The 19,349-nt window shown below is 42.8% G+C and overlaps 2 protein-coding genes across 8 annotated transcripts in view; one reads left to right on the top strand and one right to left on the bottom strand.

The window, feature by feature from the left end:
• The first annotated feature begins 6,108 nt into the window (after positions 1-6,108).
• On the top strand, positions 6,109-18,822 carry LOC104152901 (zinc finger CCHC domain-containing protein 9). Of its 2 annotated transcripts, XR_011137418.1 has the most exons (7): positions 6,109-6,254; positions 6,702-7,099; positions 8,259-8,409; positions 8,656-8,748; positions 9,646-9,714; positions 13,351-15,710; positions 17,684-18,617. XR_011137418.1 is itself a non-coding variant. In XM_068925384.1 (6 exons), the coding sequence occupies exons 2-6, from the start codon at positions 6,728-6,730 to the stop codon at positions 13,464-13,466; spliced, it is 801 nt and encodes a 266-aa protein (XP_068781485.1). In that variant the 5' UTR covers positions 6,109-6,254; positions 6,702-6,727; the 3' UTR covers positions 13,467-18,822. The 2 variants fall into 2 exon arrangements, 1 of the variants encoding a protein (XP_068781485.1); XM_068925384.1 differs by having other exon boundaries at positions 13,351-18,822.
• LOC104152902 (acetyl-coenzyme A thioesterase) overlaps positions 17,961-19,349 on the bottom strand; it is a 31,733-nt gene continuing 30,344 nt past the window's right edge. For all 6 annotated transcript variants that reach the window (XM_068925378.1, XM_068925383.1, XM_068925379.1 and 3 more), the window contains one exon: positions 17,961-18,782. In XM_068925378.1, the coding sequence (XP_068781479.1) occupies positions 18,648-18,782 (135 nt within the window). In that variant the 3' untranslated portion in view covers positions 17,961-18,647. The remainder of the gene's footprint in view (positions 18,783-19,349) is intronic.

The raw sequence follows: 19,349 nt of genomic DNA, 5'->3' as shown, positions 1-19,349 counted from the left end.
TCTATATATCTGTCTAGCTTTCATTCCAGCCAAGCAGGGCTTTTTGTAATTATGCTTTCTGAACCACGATTTCGTCTCAGTTATATTGACAGAACCATTTGGCATCAGTGGGATGTGCAGAGTTATCAGAAAAATTTGAGCACCTTAGGGACATGAGTAACAGCCACATTTGAAAATAATAAATATAAATAAATATAAATATAAATAATTAATGTGTGCATTTTAAGCCTAAAAAGACCTGTATGTTGCTGAGACTAGATAGCTAGCTAAATCTATCACCAAATATATGTCTATATTATAATACATACACATAGGTATGTACATATGTATGTATATGTATGTATGTTGCCCCCATATACACACATACATAAATATATATATAAGATTGTATATATTATACATATTCAAGCTGTAACTATATTTTGACTATCTAGTGAGGTGGACTTCCTTCCTCCAAGCCAGAACACCTCCTCAAGCCAAACCAGTCAAGAAAGCAAAGACAAACTACTAATTCCAAAAGCTGTTAGTGGCAAATCTTAAGAATATATCCGGTTGCCTAACTCCAGCTGCAGTCAAAGAGGAGACTCGTAAACAGGAACCAGTTATCCAAATACCTTTGGGCGTTGGTTGCGATATTTGATATCATACAGCGATCATTGGCGTGACACTTGGTAAATGCCTGCAGAGACTGCTGGCACTTACTTAGACTTTCCTCTGCAGAAATGAGGGGAGCCGATGAACAGAAGTAAGAGGTAGGAGTCATGCTGTAATGATCAGAAGCAGCATGTAGAGCTCTCCCTTACTGCTTAGCATGCCTAAGGAATCTCTGCCTATATGTTTATTTCTGCGTGATATTTGAAACTGTTGTTTTATTTTATTCTGTGAAACACAGCAGCTTTATTTTAAGTACAGTCAGTACTGTAGGAGGAAGAGTGCATTGCATCCCAATAGGTGCCAGTAAATCGCAGAGGATAATGAGTTCTTGGGTGTCTACTGTACCTCAACAACTATAGAAATGAAAACTTATTCCATAATATTAAGTGACTATCTAAAGTGTAGAACTGTGCTATTTAAGTTTAAAGTCATATAGTTTTTCCCTGTGTGTTTCTGAAAAATCAAAAATTATGATATCCTACAAGAAAACAATGAATCCTTAATGGGGAGCTATCAAAATTAACAAGAGAGAAAATTCTTTGTCTGTCCTGATAGTGTGTCTCTAATAATCCTCCTTCACCTGAATGACGTCATCCAGTTTTTCATTTGGATACGAAAATATTAAAGAGCCGTGTATGTTCACGGTGTAAAGTAACTACATAAAATAGCCAACTGCAGGCTAACGGTGAAAGGCCTCGGTTCATCCAGGCATTTAAGCACGTGCCTGAAAATAAACCTTTAAATATGTAAGTTGACCTAGCAACACATATTTAAGTGCTTGTTGAAATGTCTTGAAGAATGAGAGCAGCAGGGAAGGTCACCGGATGGAGTTAACACAGGGCTGCGGTCAGCTGAGCAGGCTCGCTGAAGACGGGGCATCCTTGCACCGAACAATTGAAATCCATAAATAGTTGACATTAAATACAGAATATGTAACCATTTGCCACAGACAGACAAGAAAGCCGAAAAAAAAAAGGTTCTGTAATCTGTTCAGTTTATGGTTAAAAAAACCCACCACCAACAAAATACATCTCTGTACAGGAGCCCTCAGAATACTGCAGGTCCAAAAGCATTTAAGCAAAAACAGGCCTTACTTGTTCCTTTCTCTGCCTAAGCTTAAATCAAAATAACAACAATTAGGGCACTTCTTCAATAGACAAACCTTCTCTTTTGGGGGTTTACAGATTATAAATATTATCGAGCTGCAGCGGCAGCAATCGGCATCGGCACCCTCCCCCCCCCACTGCAGCAGCCTCCTGAGGCAAGCAGCGGAGAAGCCGCCTCCTAGTTCCCCACAGTATTGCCTTAGCCCGTTTAGGTGTGTTCGTTCGGCCAGGAGCCTCCCAAGAGCTGCTCCGTGAGAGCCAAGATGTGTTTTTTCAGCTGCATTGCCACGATCTAAGTAAACTATGGGCAGCGTGTGTGACCAGGCGGGCTGGAAGGGAGCTTGGAGACAGGGAGCTGTGGGACCTGCAGGGCCAGGCATCCCGCGGTGCCGGGCATCCCACAGTGCTGGGCATCCTGCGGTGCTGGGCATCCCGCAGTGCCGGACATCCCACAGTGCCGGGCATCCCACAGTGCTGGGCATCCCATGGCAGCATCCCTTGGCCATTGGCACCAACACGCTTCCTCTGGCGACGGCCATGGCTGATGGCATGTTGTGGTGTCCCTCGTCCTTGCCATGGACTGAGGAATCAGCTCTGTAAGTGACATGAGCACACCGAGTCAGGCCGTGGATTAAGCTACTTAATATAATAATGATGATCTAAGGAACAGAGAAAAGTCCTTGAAGAAGGGAGGAGGATTCATCTGTGCTTCATTTTGACTCTTAGGCTGCTAACGTTGAGTGATTCAAACCAAACCACAATGTGCCTAGAGATTTCATCCTGAGCTACCAAAGAAGCCACAGGATCTGCTGGACTGGTTTCCCATCTCTATTCCCTCACATCTCCAGAGCATGTACTTCTGTGATGGGTTGGTGAGCACGAAAAACAAATCTGGTAAGTGAGGCTCTAGACTATGCTGTTCCCAATACTGTGCTGTGGACAGGCAATTTGGTATCTCCTAGCATTGTGAATACAGTAGAATGTTTTAAAAAAAAAGGCAACAAAATGCAATGATTTATGCAACTGTTGTCATGCTAATTTTTCACCTGCTACCTATGGACAGCAGAGCTCCTGGGTGACTAGTGTCAAATCAAAACAAAAAGTGCAAATTGTGGTCAAGATCAAAGAAGTGATATGTGTGGGGAAAATACTCTTACAGTGGAAAGGTATTAAACAGCCTTTTCCACTTCCTGTAATCTTGATGGGGGACGGCAAGCAGCACCCATCCTGCCCAGAAGCCTGGACACGCACGAACACACGCACACACACAGAAACTTTTGCAGGCTGCAGAAAAGGCAACATGTTTAGCATTTTTGTAGAACAGAAAGAAAAGAAAGCAAGCCCCTTTTTGTTGGTCTTGCTTATGCTGTTCCTCAGATTTTCTTTATATCCTTTTGTGCGTTCAGTAAGCCAGATGAAGAGCAAGAACAAAATCGAAAGTTGCAGCCAAGTGAAAAGCTGCACTGAAGCAAGAACAGCAAGCAGGCTGTATGCACCAGGAGAAGGGATGCTCTTGTCTTGACTAAATGAAAATAGGTAGGCAGACAGACAGGCAGAGATAACTGAATACGTGTGTGTGTGTGTGTGTTTGTGTGTGTGTGCACACACGTGTGTGTAGTGCTTTTCTCTCCATTTGGCTAACGCCTACTCTTACCCACTGCAATACATAAAATTAATCTGGTCATGTCTGCTCCATACAGATTAGCAGGCACTTCACCCCAGCTGTTTAAAAAGAATTAAGCCTAGCAAGCATTTTAAAATCTTACAACTTGCCAGTACCTGGCTATTCATAAAACACTGCCTCATCCATACAGAGTATACATACTATCTGCAACTGTTACGTGATGCATGCGTACACTATCTGCAACTGTTACGTGATGCATGCGTATGCCCGTGGGATCCCAGCCTGCCTTTATCTTCTTTATCCTTGGCCCAGTGTTGCCTGTTTCTTGTAGCTCTTTCTGCCTATATGAATCAGCTTTGGCCATGATTTTTCATCTGCTGGCTCACTGGCCAGCATGTTGCAGGAACAACTAGATCCTGGTGTTGTGGTTGAGCTGTAACTTCATCAGCAATTTTGTTATTTTTAGTTTAAAATGAAAACATGAGTCTCTCTGGTTTTATTTCCCATCTTACTAAAAGTGACTCTTAAATGGTGTTCATTGATTATTTTTACCTGCAATACATGTATTCCAATTATTTCCAAATCTATGTTGGTTCTTACTGGCAGTGATGGAGTTTAATAGCAAAATCAATGTACTCTTTGAGCACATCTCCCTCTAGCGGATGCAAAGCCCCAGAAAATGAGCGAAATACAGCAAGGCAATTTCTCTAGAGAGACACAAATATTAAAGATAACTAATAAAGAAGGAACGGTGTCCAGCTGCTTTTGTAACACCATCTCTATCTGCCCAGGAAAAGCAATGGAGATCTAGTGAAATGCCAAAATTACATGAAACAGGAGACTGAATTGAGAGTAATTGAGAAGAAACTCTTATTTTATTTATGAACATGTATTTCGTTCCTATGCAGGGACTTCCAACAATATAGTCCTGGAGATTTACTTTGTGAACCTTGGGGAGGGGAGGGTTGAAAAGAGAAATATATCATACATTATATCTCAAAAAGCTTTGTTTCTTGAGATGTCCAGTGTGAATTTTTCAGCTGAAAGGTTTGAATTGGCCTCACTGCTACGTGATGGAGGTAAGGGACATTCTGATGTCCTGGCATCAGCCTTGATGAAAGATGAGCACAGCCTAAATGAAAATGGCTTTACTAAAGGGTGTGTGCATTTAACGTGATGCAATTGCACCAGCACAGTTTCCCATCCGCAAAGAGGGTCTGGTATAAAAATGTGAACTGTGCAAGTGTCAGAACTGAGAGAGTACAGCTGCACCCAGCATGGATTTACTGGAGGAGTTTCCAAGGACCACGGCCCCAGCATTAGGACATTGATAAATGTTTGGCTGCACGATGGACTGTGCCTGAGCTTTTACAGGTTCCCCTTCCTTCGCAGCTCTGTTGCACCCTGCGCTGTGATTGAGGGGCACGGCACAGTACACAGGCATTTGCGTTGGCTGCTCTGGGGGTGGAGCAGTATTCCCCAGAGCACCGCAGCATGGGAACTCACCAGCTCAGATTGCCAGTACCTGCTGTGGCCGTTCATCCACTCCATTTTGTGAAGCTGATGGTAGGAGGTAGCGTGGTAGGAGGAGTGAGCAAAGGAAAAAGGTAAGGTGCACAAGTATAGTGGCTTCTATATGCACAGTTATGCTGTGTAACTGGAAAAGCTTTCCTGACTTGTCAAACCCTGAGAGTCTTTTTCCTTCAGAAGTTGCTTATTCCCTTCTCCTATTGGTATCTGTCAGAGAGCAGAGAAGGGCGGATGTCAGCGCTGACTGGTTCCTTTTCAGACTGAAAGAGAGACTAGGAGAATAAAAAAAGAAACTTGGCTGGCTTGGCCTAAGCCAAGCTAAGAGATCTCCTAACAAAGAGCTGAGCCCGCTCCCAGCATCGGAGCCAGCCCAGGGACAAGGCAGATGGCAACGGGTTACGCTTCCATGCTCCTCGGCCCAGGCTGGAGCCGCTCTAACCAGCACAGCCCGCGATACTGCGTCAGACAGCACTCCCACTGGGAGAGAGCAGGAGCCAGGGTGGCACTCCTGCCTCCCGTCCCCTCCGAGCAGCTCCTGGCCGCCCCGAGGAGCCGCAGCTGAGTGGGTGACTGCAGGGCCTCGGCGGCTGGCAAGGAGCTCCTGCTCCCACCGCGCTGCCTCGGCACCCCAAGCCCAGCACAGGACTGTGGCCTTTGCTCTCTCTACCATAGCAACGAAGAAGGTAAACGTGACTTCCCTGTAACGGACAGCGGGGAAGAGCGCTACCTGCGCTAAGGAGTCTTTTCACGTGATGCTCGCAGACTACAGATGCAAGCTCCCTCCAGTGGCACCTTTGTTTCAATGAGACAGTACAGAGAAACATGAACACACTTTACTCTTTCCATTATCAAACGAAAGCAACACGGGAGACAATTTTGGTGCGGCAGCTGCGAAGGACGGGAGCTCCAGGGACCCCTACACACGCCGCGGCCGCTGGGTGAGGCAACAAGGGGGCAGCCCACCCCCTCGGCCCTCCTGGCGGGAAGCACTTGCAGCCCCGCTGAGCACCAGCCCGCTAGTACCGCAACGCCTTCACCTCGCTCCCCAGGGGCGCACTCGCAGCCCTCCCCACGCCCCCGCCACCCCCAGGCCCTGCCGCAACATGGCGCCCGACGGGCAACGCGCCAGGCCGGAGGCGGGGCGGAGGGGACGTGACGTACCGTGACGTGTACGCGAGACCCGCGAGACCCCACCCCCCGGCGGCGCGAGCCCTTCTTGCCTCATCCCCGCCTACGGCCGGCTGCGGCCACCCAGCTCCACTTCCGGTGCGCGGCAAGGCAAGTGGCCGGGCGCGGCCGCTCTGTTAGAAAAGTCTCTACTGCCTCGGCGGACTTGGCGGGTGAGCGGGGTCTCCGGGGCTGCCCCGGGGGGGTGGTCCGGGCCGCCCTGAACCCGGCGGCGCCTGCGGGGATCGGCCGCCCCCTGGCAGCGCCGCCGCGGCCCTGGGGGCGGGCGGCCGCCCTGACGGCGCCGGGCCGGGCCGGGGGTGGGTCGGTCCGTCCATCCGTCGGTTGGTCGGTCGGTCGTTCGGTCGGTCGCGCGCGCGAGGCCCCGGCAACGGTCGCGCGCCGCGTTGTGCCGGGCCGGGCCTTTGCCTTGTCCCGCCGTCTGCTCTGCCTGTGCCGCTCTCGTAAACGACTTTACTGTTGTTTCTGCGCCGTAGAAGATCGGCCCCGTATGGGAGCAGGGGCTGCGCTGTGTTTGCCTTCCTCCTTGGAGCGTCTCTCTAGGTTCCTGTGTTAAACTTAATGCGTTTTCTCGCTGCTGTTGTGTTTTTTTTTTTAAGCTTTCTAAGCTGCTCCCGGGACAGTCATGACTAGATGGGCTCGTAAAAATGCTGCGCACAGCGAAAAAGCGCTGGATGCTACGCCTTGGGAAGAAATGGTAAAGGGTTCCTCCAGGGAGACAGCGAAGGGTAAAGAAGGAAATAACTCAAGTCCTCTTTCTTTAAAGAAAGAGCAAGAAAAGAATAAAAAGAAGAATAAAAAGAAAAAAGACTATCTGAATGAAGATGTTAATGGGTTTATGGAGTACTTAAAACAGGCTTCACAGGCTGTGCGTAAGGGAGAGGTGATAGAAGCAGACAGCCCAGAGGTGAGGGAGGAAGTAGCAGTAGCCTTGAAGAAGGACAGGCGTCGGGAGGGAAGAAGACTGAAGAGGCAAGAAGCAAAGAAAAATGCCATGGTGAGTTTTGTTTTGAGCTGTGTGTAGTTTTGTTTCCATAGCTCCTTAAAAACTAGGAAAAAAAGCCCACTGTGAAAAACGCATATTCCTTACCGCTTGCTGATAGCGTCAGGAGAAGATTATGTAAGGAGATGAGGTCTCTTATCTGGTTAGAAGCAGACCACACACTGCATGATGTTTTGAGTTAATAAAAAGTGAGTTTAAATATCTCAGCTTTAAAACGAATAGTGAGTTTCAACTTAAGCTTTAACCTAAAGGATGGCTCTTCTGGCTGCCCTGTTCTTGCTACGCTTGGAGTGATGGCCAAACCCTTCTTGTTCCTTAGGTGAATCTAATTCAGTACATCTCCTTATATGATTCATCTGCACAATTTTCCTGTCTACCTTTGTACTTTCTTGTTATTCTGGGGCCTCTTTCTGCAGTACCCTCTGCTTGAGAATTGTCATGAGTTTTCTAGCTAACTCTGGCACTATGTAAAAGCAGTTACCTGTATAACTTTTGCTGAATGTGGACAATAGTGAAGAGAATCTAATAATTTATCTGAGCCATGGAAGTTTTTGCTTATAAATAAGTTGTAGGACTGGTGCAACGTTGCTTGTGTGTACTTTTAGCACTTATAGCAGTAATACTTAAAGAACTTTGAGAACTGTGCTGTAATTGGAGTCAAATATCATCATTCAGCTAGGGAACTCAGTTATTGATGAGTGGATGCCCAATATGAAATTTCTATCTGTACTGTTGATGAAAGGAAAAAAGTACCCATAAGAGTGTGGTGTAATGACTTCGACCACTGACAGCTGGTTTGTGACATGCTGCACTGTCTCTTTTATCTAACTACTTAATGTACTTTTTCCATGAGAGAAAATCCCTGGGATATGTCTGCCTTCTAAAAAGCCTGAAGGCCTTAATCCACTAGGAGTCTCTTGTCTTTGCGGGCCATTCATGAGAGAGATTGTTACTCTCACCTAGAGATATATATCTGGTAAAACCCTCAAGGTTTCAGTCAAGAGGAATAGCGGTCTAGTGAAAACCTGCTTGATGTAAGTGCTAATTAGGTCCTAGGAGTAAGTTAATTCTTTAGTAATGCTACATGTAAGTGCTGCGTTCTGCTTTGTGAACTGATACGAAAAAGTATGTAACTTCGTTTTTATTTTCAAAGGTGTGTTTCCACTGTAGAGGACCCGGCCATGGGATTGCTGATTGCCCAGCTGTACTTGAAAGCCAAGATATGGGTACAGGAATCTGTTACCGATGTGGATCCACAGAACATGAAATCACCAAATGCAAAGCAAAAATAGATCCAGCTGTTGGTAAGATTCAGAAGTTTGTATTTCTCAGAGAGCTTTGTCTGGGTTTTCTGACTACTGAAATACAGGCTTTTTTAGTAAATTAACCATTCTGGGGACATAAGTTGACATGTTTCAAGGAATACATGATTATAACAATGGATAATACAGCGTATAGAAAGTTAGTATAATTATAGTGTATTCTCTGGGGAAAAATTGTGACTGTAATAAGCTTTTAATATGCACCATAAACTGCATGGGATTTTTCAGGGGCATTTCCATACGCAAAATGTTTCATCTGTGGTGAGATGGGGCATCTTTCAAGGTCATGTCCAGATAATCCCAAAGGATTGTATGCTGAAGGTGAGTGTAACAATTTATTGAAACAGAAACACTTATTTTATACTTATCTAATGAAAAACAAAGGAACAGGTCTATGTACAGTACTGCAAGTGAATAGGGGATCCTACTAAAAAGAATTTCCCAGTATCTTCTACGGTAAATAAAAGTAACTGGCAGTTCTGAGGAATCCAGTGTTAATCTTCATTACCTAGGGATTTCTGTTTTAATTGTAAGTTTAGTGTTAGACAATCAGCTCAGATGCAAAGTATGAGAACTTACTTGTCCTTGCAATTTCAAGAAGGGCACAAAGCGTGGCTAACTGGATTGTACATGTTACAGTGTGAAAGGGCGGTACAAACTTGGGATCTCACAAATTGAAAAAGGTGATTTTATAACGCCTTTACCTTGGAAGACTAATCACTTTAGAGACATTGCACTTCTTTCAATGTTTGGATTATGAGTAGAATTCATATTTCAGTACCTATCTATCAGCAGCTCCTATGAATTTCAAAAGTCACTTTGAATGGTTGTATTTCAGCGGAATTCAGCTGCTTTTCTCAAAAAGAGAGCTTCAAACAATTCGGAAGTATTCAATATGTGGTGATAGAAATTTGTAGTTTTTGGTGTTTTACAGAGCACCGTTGATTACTAATGGCTCTGTCTGAGACAGACACTGATACTGCTGGTGTGTGCAGGCTTTTAAAGCTGGTTGCTCATCTGCTCCCCAACGTCATATTGTACCTAGGAGTCTCGACCTATCTAAAGGGACAATTCTTTATCTGGATTTGTACTAATCTTGGTATGTGGAGCGTGTACAGAATTTGTTGCTACAGAAAAGTAGAGCAAGACTTTACGACATACAAATAGGAGTAAAACAAACTTTCTCCTGGGATGATTGAAAACTTTCTCTTTTAAAAGGTGGCTGCTGCCGACTTTGCGGCTCTGTGGAGCACTTCAGAAAAGACTGTCCAGAAAATCAGAACTCAGGTGAGATGCCAGGAAATGATGAATGATGGTGTTTGAATGCACAGCGGAGTAATTTGCATTTACTGCTTTGCCTGGCTTTGGTCAGGAAAAAAGAGGACTGAGAAGCATGCTTGAAAGTACCGAAGATGACTTTCCTTTGGGAGTATGTATGTATAGTAAGGTGGTGGAGGGGAATTAAGTGGCTAGGCAAAACTTGAACTTTAAAATTAAAAAAAACTAGCTGGTGTGTTTCTGAAGGTGATATGAGCTAGTGTGTATTTGTTAGCCAGTATTTTTACTGCTGTTTGCATCTCTAGCAGCTGTAGAAGAAAACTCATAAAACTGGTTGCTTCTTTTGATTTATTTGGGAAGTGACAGAACTCAAAATAATATCAGTTGCAATATGGTAATGGCAGCTGGGAAAAGCTTCATGTGGTAGGCAAATGTTACTCAAGACAGAGGTGGAGGAAGAGGAGACTAGAGATTTGTCCTACCCTAATGCCTCTAGGACAGAGGGTGATGGAAAGAGTTAATGTATTTAATGTATTTGTCAATAGAGGAAAGGAAGAAACTTTTTTGCAGTAACAAAATAATCACTTAGTCCTATGTCAGGCTGATAGGAAAGATCTACCAGCTAATGATAAGCTGCTTGCTTACATGTTCTGTTAACCTGTGTGGGTGGAAAGATACCTTATAAACTTGCCTGGCTGATTAAGCTCAGTTCTCTGAATCAAACATATGGTTTTATATGCACCCTAACTTCAAGTAATGCCAATGATAGGAGGTGCTTTGTTTGAAAAAGGTGCTTCCATTGTTCACTGATCATTCTGGACAAAATATGTACTTTTTTTCCCCCCTCCCACTTAAATCTCAGTTTGCACTGAATTCAGCAGCACTTGTTACATGTGGTAATACCTTTTTGTAAGGCATTGATTTGTAAAAGGGTGATGTGATTTGCAGATGACCATTACGGACTAAGGGCGTTTTTTTTTCCCCTATGCCATTGCTTTTGGAGAGGGGAGAAATCTGTGCTTACATCCACATATATACTTACTCTATATAGCGTTAATATAAAAAATATAAAATATGCTAAGGGCAGCAAAACCACAGAACAAGATTGTGAAGATTGATGCTGGTATTGAAGTGATTGAACAGTTGTTTTGGGTTTTGTTTTTTTCCCTCCTCGCTTCCTTTGTATGGCTTATAGAACGTTTGGATTAATAATATGCCATAAACCACTGTAGAATTTACATAGGAAATATTTAGGTATGTGACAGAAGCATATGCTTTAGCCATTGTATCTCATCCTATATCTAGGATATGTCACTTGTTGTCTTACAGAGCACTTGTAACATTCTAGATGTATGCTGGTTTCCTCGCTTAGAACAAGCGAGATTGAGTCTTAACTGCTCTGACAAGAGCTTCGGATATGAGAAGGCAACAGCTGCACTTTGAGATTTCTCCAGATCTCCTTGGCCATGGTAGATTGTTGGGCAGTGCCCACTTAAATGACTGCTGAGACTTGAAAGCTCTATGAGAAAATCTGCCAATTTCTTAGGAATCAAATTCAAACAGTAAGATTTGAAATGTTTCAAACTACTCGGGAATAAATGAGAATGTGGCCCAATCTGGAGTGACCCCAGCTCTACCACTCTGTAAATGGATTACAAGGAGGCTTGGGTAAAGAGTGTACACGGAAGCCAGACAGTGCTATTGAAAAGACCGTTTATATTGACTTTCGCATCAGGAGAGCAGAAAAAAGAACAGAAGAAGGAAGCTGAGTTTCTGAGTAGTGTTTTACTTACGTGTCCGCTGCTGTTGTGTTTTTTTTGAGTGCTTTTGTGCTTCTTGAATGCCACCGTGCCCAGTCTTAATTGTTACTGGGTTTCTGTGGAGCTCTTTATTTTCTATCTGTTTATGCCATTTCTTCACGGGTAACTTGATAAACTTGTTAGTAGGGATATTCTGGTGTCTTTAGACATTAGGTTAAGGATTTAAGCTTTTTGTTTTTGTATGCTGCATCATGATCATGGCCTTTAGTCTTAATTTCTGCTGTGCGTGGTCTTAGCAAGTGTTTCGTAAAGTTTTCTGTTTGAAGGCTTAAGGGATTTTTAGTGGCATCCATTAGAGATGGGTGTGTGCTTCCATGTTCAAAACCTGCAGGTGACCTTGCTGGATTTCTGCAGGCCACGTTTATGGCAAGCTACCTTTGTGTGATTAATACTTTTTGTAAGTTGAAACCTGTACAGATGCAGTAGGAGAAAGGAAAGGAAACATTTGTAGGAAACAGCGTTGCTCAAAGTTGGACCAGCTTATATCACTGAAAGGGAGTCTTCAGTTGATAGTTCTGTTTAGCTAAATAAAGACCAGATTTGGTACGTAAGGAGGCAGGGAAGCGGCCCTTAAGTATTTGCTCCCTCATATGGGAGGGTGCAGTCGTCGTACTTGCTTAGCCTCACCTCTGCACTGTAAAAGATGTGACAGGCCTATGAGCTAGAGGTTAGCAATCAAAGGAAATTTTCTGAATTTTCTGAATTACTGGTGTGCGTGTATATGACAGGTAATGGAAACTAGCAAATGCCAATTTGCAAAGCCAAGGCCTTTGTGCAGGCAAGCTAAGAAAATGCAAGTCATTCTACTGTCTGGGAGTAGAGCTCTAAATTATATGTTAAGCTGGAATAAGTTACCTGGAATCTTTTTTTTCCCTCCTCCCTTTTTGGAAAGTTTTATATCCATAGTGAAGATCTACACCTGCAGTTTAACTTCCCAGAGACATCTTTGTCTTTACACTGATGTTTCAAAACTGGTATTGCTAGTTAAAAATAATTGAATTAATTGGAGCTACGATACCATTGGTAAGAATTGTAATACTCTGAAATCAGTTTGCATTAAGCAAAGTACTTTTAAGTAGACTAGGTGAAGATAACTGACAGCCAGCAGAGATGTTTAGGCACTACAATTTATCATTTCTTCATGTGGAATTACTTGGGTTGCTTTAATATACAGAAGTCAACCCAGATAAACAGTGATTTATCCCTTTGATATTCTTGGTATGATTTGATTTGTTGCCTTCAAAATTAAATTGCCTTTCAGAAAAGAAACGCAGGCTGGTTGATAACCCCCACATAGGTGGCAGTGTTTTTAGGAGAGGTGTGTTAAATAATTAGTACTTAAACAGCAAAAGGATGATGTTGATTGATATGCAAGGGTGTAAGTGGAGATGTGTAAATTTTGCTCAAGCTTAGCTTCCTCATCTTTGTGATTTGGATGAATTGTATTATTCATCTTTACTTTATATCCAGAGATGCTTGAAATACTCTGAAATCTTCATCACAGAGTTATTAGGAGTTATGTTAAGAGTTTCTTTTACATACTCTTTGCATGTCTCTGTGGAGAGTCAAATAGGAAAAGAAACATACTAATGATTTCTGAATATTGAAAAGCTGTGGAAGAAAGTCTGCAAAGCACAAAGAAGTTTTTTAAAAAAAAAAAAAAAAGGTTCTCTAAGGAGAGTTAGTTTCAGGGCTAGAACTAAACTGGTACGTCTCTGGTGAACTAGTGTCAGGCCCTAATAGCTCAGCTCTCTTGTCAAACTAGGACATTTTATATGACGGTAGTGCTTAGCCTTTCCATAACTTTGTGTCTTTTATTCCACAGATCATGTTACTGTCGGGCGATGGGCCACTGGAATGAGTGCAGATTATGAAGAAATTACAGAAACATCAAAGCTGCAAAAAGCAAAAATGAAAGTACCTAAAATTGTTAATTTTTGAAGGCCTCTCTTGTGTACCAAACTGCAGTAACCCTGCATTGCTTCACTTCAGAGTAGTGACCGCACAGGGTGGATTGCTGGTTCCAGTAAACGACCAGACTGCTGCTGCTGCTAAATTTTCTTCCATGTGCCTGATTTTTCCACTTTGCCTCCCATACTCACTCAGCTTACTGAAAAGTTGGGAGCAAAAGATACGCAGCAAGCAGGTATTTTATTTTTGTGTATTTATGCAGAAATACAGCTTTCCCACTCGCTATCGGCTCTCTGAAGAGGGAAATCTCATTCTTTTCATAACAGGGATCTGCTTACAGTAACCAAACAGGGTGCGTGCAGTTTATTACAGGGGTTTATGACGAATGGATTTAGGTGGTCAGTAGCGTTGCCTTAGAATACTGTTAGATGAAGGCAATCATGCTGATTTTATTAAGAGTCTTTCTACGTTTCTGTGAAAGGGATCTTGGCTGTTTCCTAAACACTGTTGTTGGGTTCTAGTTTGGTTTTTCTGCCTCCTGCTTTAAGAAGGAAGGATTTCTTGTTCTTGATATGCAAGCTGGAGCAGTTTGATATCAAAGTTATCGGGTAAACCCTAGAGCCTGTATATACAGGCTGTCATGCAGCCTGCCTGACTTTTCCTTTTTTCTAGAGAGCTTGGGGGTGCAATTCCTGTCCTTCATGACAGATCATCTCAGTACGTGAGCTGATCTATCACACGGTTTGTGTATTTTGAGTCAGTTGAGTATTTGCTCACTAAGAGGAGCACAAGCATGCCCTTCCTGTGATATCCATGGTGAAATACAGCTGAAAATAGTTGGAGAGCAAGTGAGCTGCTTGGTTGTTTCCCCTCCTTTGTTCGGGGAAAGAGCTCAAAAATCTTACTCTCCAGTATTCCTGTCCCTTGGGGGTTTGGGAGTAAACTTTTGCTTTGTACTACCCACAGACATCTGCTTAATGGCAGATTTATTTATTTTTAAATGGAGACTGTAGACTATATTTGAAAAACTGATAAATATTACCAAAGTTACTCAAGCCAACTCAAAACGTTCCTGCAACAGTGCTCCAAATTCTGTAGTAACTCAGCTAGTGCAGCCAACTGTGATAGTCTTTCATTTGTGTCTAATCATCATCTCAGAACAGATTTTTTTTTTTTTTTTTTTTTAAACAAAGCAGCATGCTGTTACTAGAGACGTGCACCCAAGCTAACCTCACTTGCTGTGTTTCAGGCTGAATGGTGTCTTAGCACAATGCTGAGGCAGTAGGTGCTATTTAGGATATCCATACAGTGCCTCTCTGTGCTGTGTACACATGTGCCATGTACCTTGAGAAATCAAGCTTTTTAGTGCTGTATTACTGTTGTGGTTGCCATGGGACAAATATAGTACTTCTGTGCCCCCCAAAATCTTAAATGCGTGCCTTCTGAAAATTTACCTTGCATGAGCCAATAACAAGCAACAGTACTTGAAAGAAAGCTACACAGTGATAAAGCTATTGCTTGAACAGAATTAATTTATCCTTTCAATGAAAGTGTTAATTGTCCATATAGTGGCCTTGCTGAGAACATGGAGTAATACGAGACAGTAAACTGACTTCAGGCCTGGGTTTTGTGAGGCTTAGGAACAGGCACAGAACCTATGGGTTTGGAATGCAAAGAACAAATACAGGAATTCAATTGTCTCGATACTTTCTGTATTTGTACTTTTTAAAAAAATAAAATGCTGATAAATACAGTAAGAAGTACTGTACTTTAGGTTTTCTGGAGCTGCTCTGGATACAAAGGTGCTTAAGTTAGTTAGCTAAGCTAGGCTATGTATATTCAGATTACTAGAAGTGGCGCACACATTCAAGTGGGGGAAGGGGAGTGGCTATGGATGAAATGAAGGATTAATTACAGAGCTTCAATTCAGCTGTTGAAGTTCAAAGTAATAGCACTTTAATATGAATGTATTTTTTTTTTTTTTTGCAACAAACCTGTATCCTAGCCTAAAAGATGCTTCCATTGATATGATTCTCATGTAAGAAAGAGAACCGCTGTCTTTTCAGATTACTTCCTGTGTTTAAAAAGTCCCTGATGTTGTAATGTGTTCTTTTACCTAGAGTTGTTCATCTGAAACCATGCACCTTGAATTCTATAGTGGTATCAAACACTTCTGAGATACAGGGGGAGTGTGGTGTGCAAATTGTGGTTTCAGTGAGCAGCCTGCAACCTGGTGCATGTGATGTTCAGAATCAGAGGAAGAGCTGTTTTAAGGTAATCATCAAACACATTTGCTTGCCTGTGCTGGATAAGTCTAAGCCTCCCTTTTATTCCTGTTCTCTGCTTCAGTGACTGCTGAGGAAAAGGACATACTGAAAAGGTTTGCAGTGCACGCCGTATAACTATAGTTATAGAGCTTTACAAGTTAAGTCTTCACTTCAGTAACTGTTAGACAGAACTATTTGTTAAATGCCCCCACTAATAAATAGTTTCTTTAAGTGACTGCACAAAGGATGTGTAGTTACAAGAAGGCTATCTGAAAAGCTGTTGTAAAAAGTGCTGCATGTAAAAATATGCTTGTACCTGCAAGCAAATTCAAAGTTAGACAAATAATTAGAACTTAAGGAAAGCCTTGCGCTACCAGAAGCCTCCTGAATCTCCTTGTCTTAAAGTTGGCTAGCATTTGTTATGGAGTACTTATGCTATGTAGAAAAGATACTAACCCATATGCTCTTAAAGATCTGTAGCTGTATTCACAAAGAGGTCTAATGCCTACATGTCAGGGTCAGAGGGCTGAACCTGCAGGCCTGAATTAGGCAGCTATGGTTTCCCTAGTGGTATCGGTATTCTGCTGATGCACATATCCCAGCCTAGAGCTCGTCCCTTTCAGAAACAGCGTGTCATCCAAGAGCAGCCAGATTCAGTTTGTAGTAGGACCTCATGGGATGTTCAGCACAAAAACAGTACCCCCCCATGGGCCTTGCACTTCTCCCAAGCACCTGCCCCTACCACTGTGTATAGTGATGTGATCAGTAACTGACCTAATGATGATGAGGATCAAGCAGCCCAGATTGAACAGGGATAGTGTGCATTGGTCCTCTATCCTCACCACCAAAGGAGGACGCACTATTATGTTGGCAGATTAGACATGTATAGGCTCCAGAGACAGAAATCAGGCCACCTATCTCAAAAATGCAAAAAAAAAAAAAAAATTGCCTAGATAGCCCTTGTGGTAGCCCCAAATCTAACTTGAGAGTCTAAGTACCCCTAAAGGCAGGTTATGAACTGACATGCTGCACAGGAAGTCACTTGGCTGATAGGGAATGCTTAGCACAGGCTGAGTCTGGGCACTGCCTTGAAGCTTTTTAGCATGTATTTGGAGCTGAACATTAGGTGTCTCTGTTCACTAAAAATTGGGACCATAGAGACTTACCTGCCCCTTGAGTGCATCTGTCTGCCACCATCTGCATGCAACAAGGGTTAAAGCATGCTGAGTGGGAATGAGAGCTGAGTTCCTGGCCTGCTGCAGCAGCCTGGACCTGCAGCTGTTACAGGCCAGGACCATTCCCATACTACCAACCAGCTGAGTTAGGAGGAGGCCAGCAGGGGCCCAGTAGTGTTCCTGCTTTGGAGGGGCTGCAGCCCTCCCTGCCTAGACTTATGTATTGCATTTTATGCATGTGATGAAAAACCATGCTCCACAGTTAGGATCTAGACCCAAAATCTCCCTTTCAGAAAGAGCCAAAGATCAGGGTCTGACTTGCTTTTTTTAGCAAGTACAAATGCAGTCTTGTGGTGTATGGTGACTGGCCGTGGCCAGTCTTCATTAGGAGCCAGAGAAGCTGCTTTCCCTAATGCTTTGGTTCAATGTAATGCTGTACCAAAGCTAAATTAGTCTTGCTGAGAAGGCCAGGTGACTCATTGTGCTAATACACCTAGATGGCTTCCAGGACACAGCTGGTGTCTCTTCTACTGCACTTGGTAGAGAAGTCACTTGCAAAACTGAGGAACCTGTAAATCATTAGCAGAGCTTTGATTCAGTTCCAGGTTACATGTAAGATCTATTTGCTTTAGTGGGAAGTGAATCAGCCCCCTAGAGCTCTGGCTGTACTATTTAGGAGACTACAGCAAGATGACTGCTACAGTTCCCATGCTCCAATTCCTTTAATTCCCCCAGCCCCCTGCAATTCATGTTGTCAGCAGTTAGATCATAATCTTATCTGTTTGTTTGTTTTTTTTTTAACTAGGGCACTTTTGAGCAGAAAACAAAATAGATGCACCGCAGTAAAACCTCTGAAATCACTCTGAAACCTTGTCATCTGTGCATGACCACATCCAAGCTTATAACTATTCTCTCCGTGCTAGCATAACATTCTTGCATAGAACTTGCCAGCATTTACTCATTTATAGGAGAACTTTTATAGGAGGCCAACTTCCTCAATGTCACTACAGAACAGTCTTTCCAGAAACAAGTCTGAAGGCCTTCCAGAGAGAGAGTTGTAGAAATTATGATGGATATGTAACTCGAGAAACAATGATTTATTGGAAGGCACAGATTAAATAAACAAGCATTAACAGGTAAGGAATAAAGTGCTATTACTATTCTTCATTTGCTTTTCTCTGCCTGTAAAGTATCACGTTTATAACACATCAGACAGTGGTAAAGCTGCTGCTACCTTGCCTAGTTATTTAGACCTGTAAAGAATGGCTCCAAGGTGAGACGAAGAACTTTCATTTACAGTAATCTAATATACTTGCATAATGCCTGTGCAAGATCCTGAGCAGCCAGGCCAGAGCACTGGTAAGTTGCTTGGTTGCACCAGTTCTTTGTTAACTTAAATCAGTTACTACCTCTCTGCCTAACCACTGACTGGATTTCGTTATGTTCAACACAACATTATAATGGTGACAAAGTCTTATGATACACAGACCTATTGGGCCAAGGTCTGCCTCCTTTTATACAAAATAATGCAATTAGGAATATAATCTGTCTCATCTTTTTAAAATTAAAAATTTGAATTTAGCCTAAGGCCAAATCCTAAATCAATGGGAAGTGCAGGTGCTAGATATTCTGAGGCTTACACTGAAAATCAGCTACATGATCCAAAGTAACTAGCCTGTAGAGCAATGATGAGCACACGCATATGCGGGTATTTAAACCAGTACTGCTTGATAATCTCAAAAACAAATTTCTGAAGAGGGCTTTAGACTTTAGTACTTGCTGCCTTCCAGCTCCAAGAACTTGATACACTCCAAAGCAGTGCCTTCAATGGATTTTGATGAGCCAGTGAGATCTGCAGCTAAGTGAGGCAGAACACCTGATGTCACTTGATTGAAGTAACACACCTGTTTAAACAAAAATAAATGAAATTAAAAAGCATACAAACGGCAACAGTGAACTGTTTTTTGCAGCACCTAGATGAGTATCAAAGTATTTTTGGATGAGAATAAAAGCACTATGAAAAATTATCAGAAAGGGCATGATTTTTTTTTTTTTTTTTACACTACTGTAGTGACCTTAGTGTCCTCACTGCTGCCATGTCCTGAAGCATATAGGTAATTGCATACAGTAGTACAGCAAGAAATGTTATGTCTACATGTGCTTTATGAACAAAGATGTTTGCCTGTAGAAAGAATCCCAGCCATTGGGAGTTGCTAAGTATTTTCAGTATATTTTCTTAAGTGAAAAGGTTATAACTTACCTTTGGAAAAGAACATAAAAGTTAAGCATTTAGTCCGAACTAAAGCCCTTGGGCTTTCTCTGTAGTCAGTGAAGAGAGACAGGCACCACCAGAGACCAGTTTAGTGCACATCTTTTAGAAGCATTATTTAGGATTGAATAAACTACCCTGTGGAGGTGCCTGTCTCTCCCCACTATCTAGTTCAGTCAGCATCTGTAACTTGCAGATGGCC

The sequence above is a fragment of the Struthio camelus genome, chromosome W, assembly GCF_040807025.1.
Source record: "Struthio camelus isolate bStrCam1 chromosome W, bStrCam1.hap1, whole genome shotgun sequence".
In the NCBI taxonomy this organism is placed as follows: Eukaryota; Metazoa; Chordata; class Aves; order Struthioniformes; family Struthionidae; genus Struthio; species Struthio camelus.
This window is presented reverse-complemented; position numbering and strand designations above follow the sequence as displayed.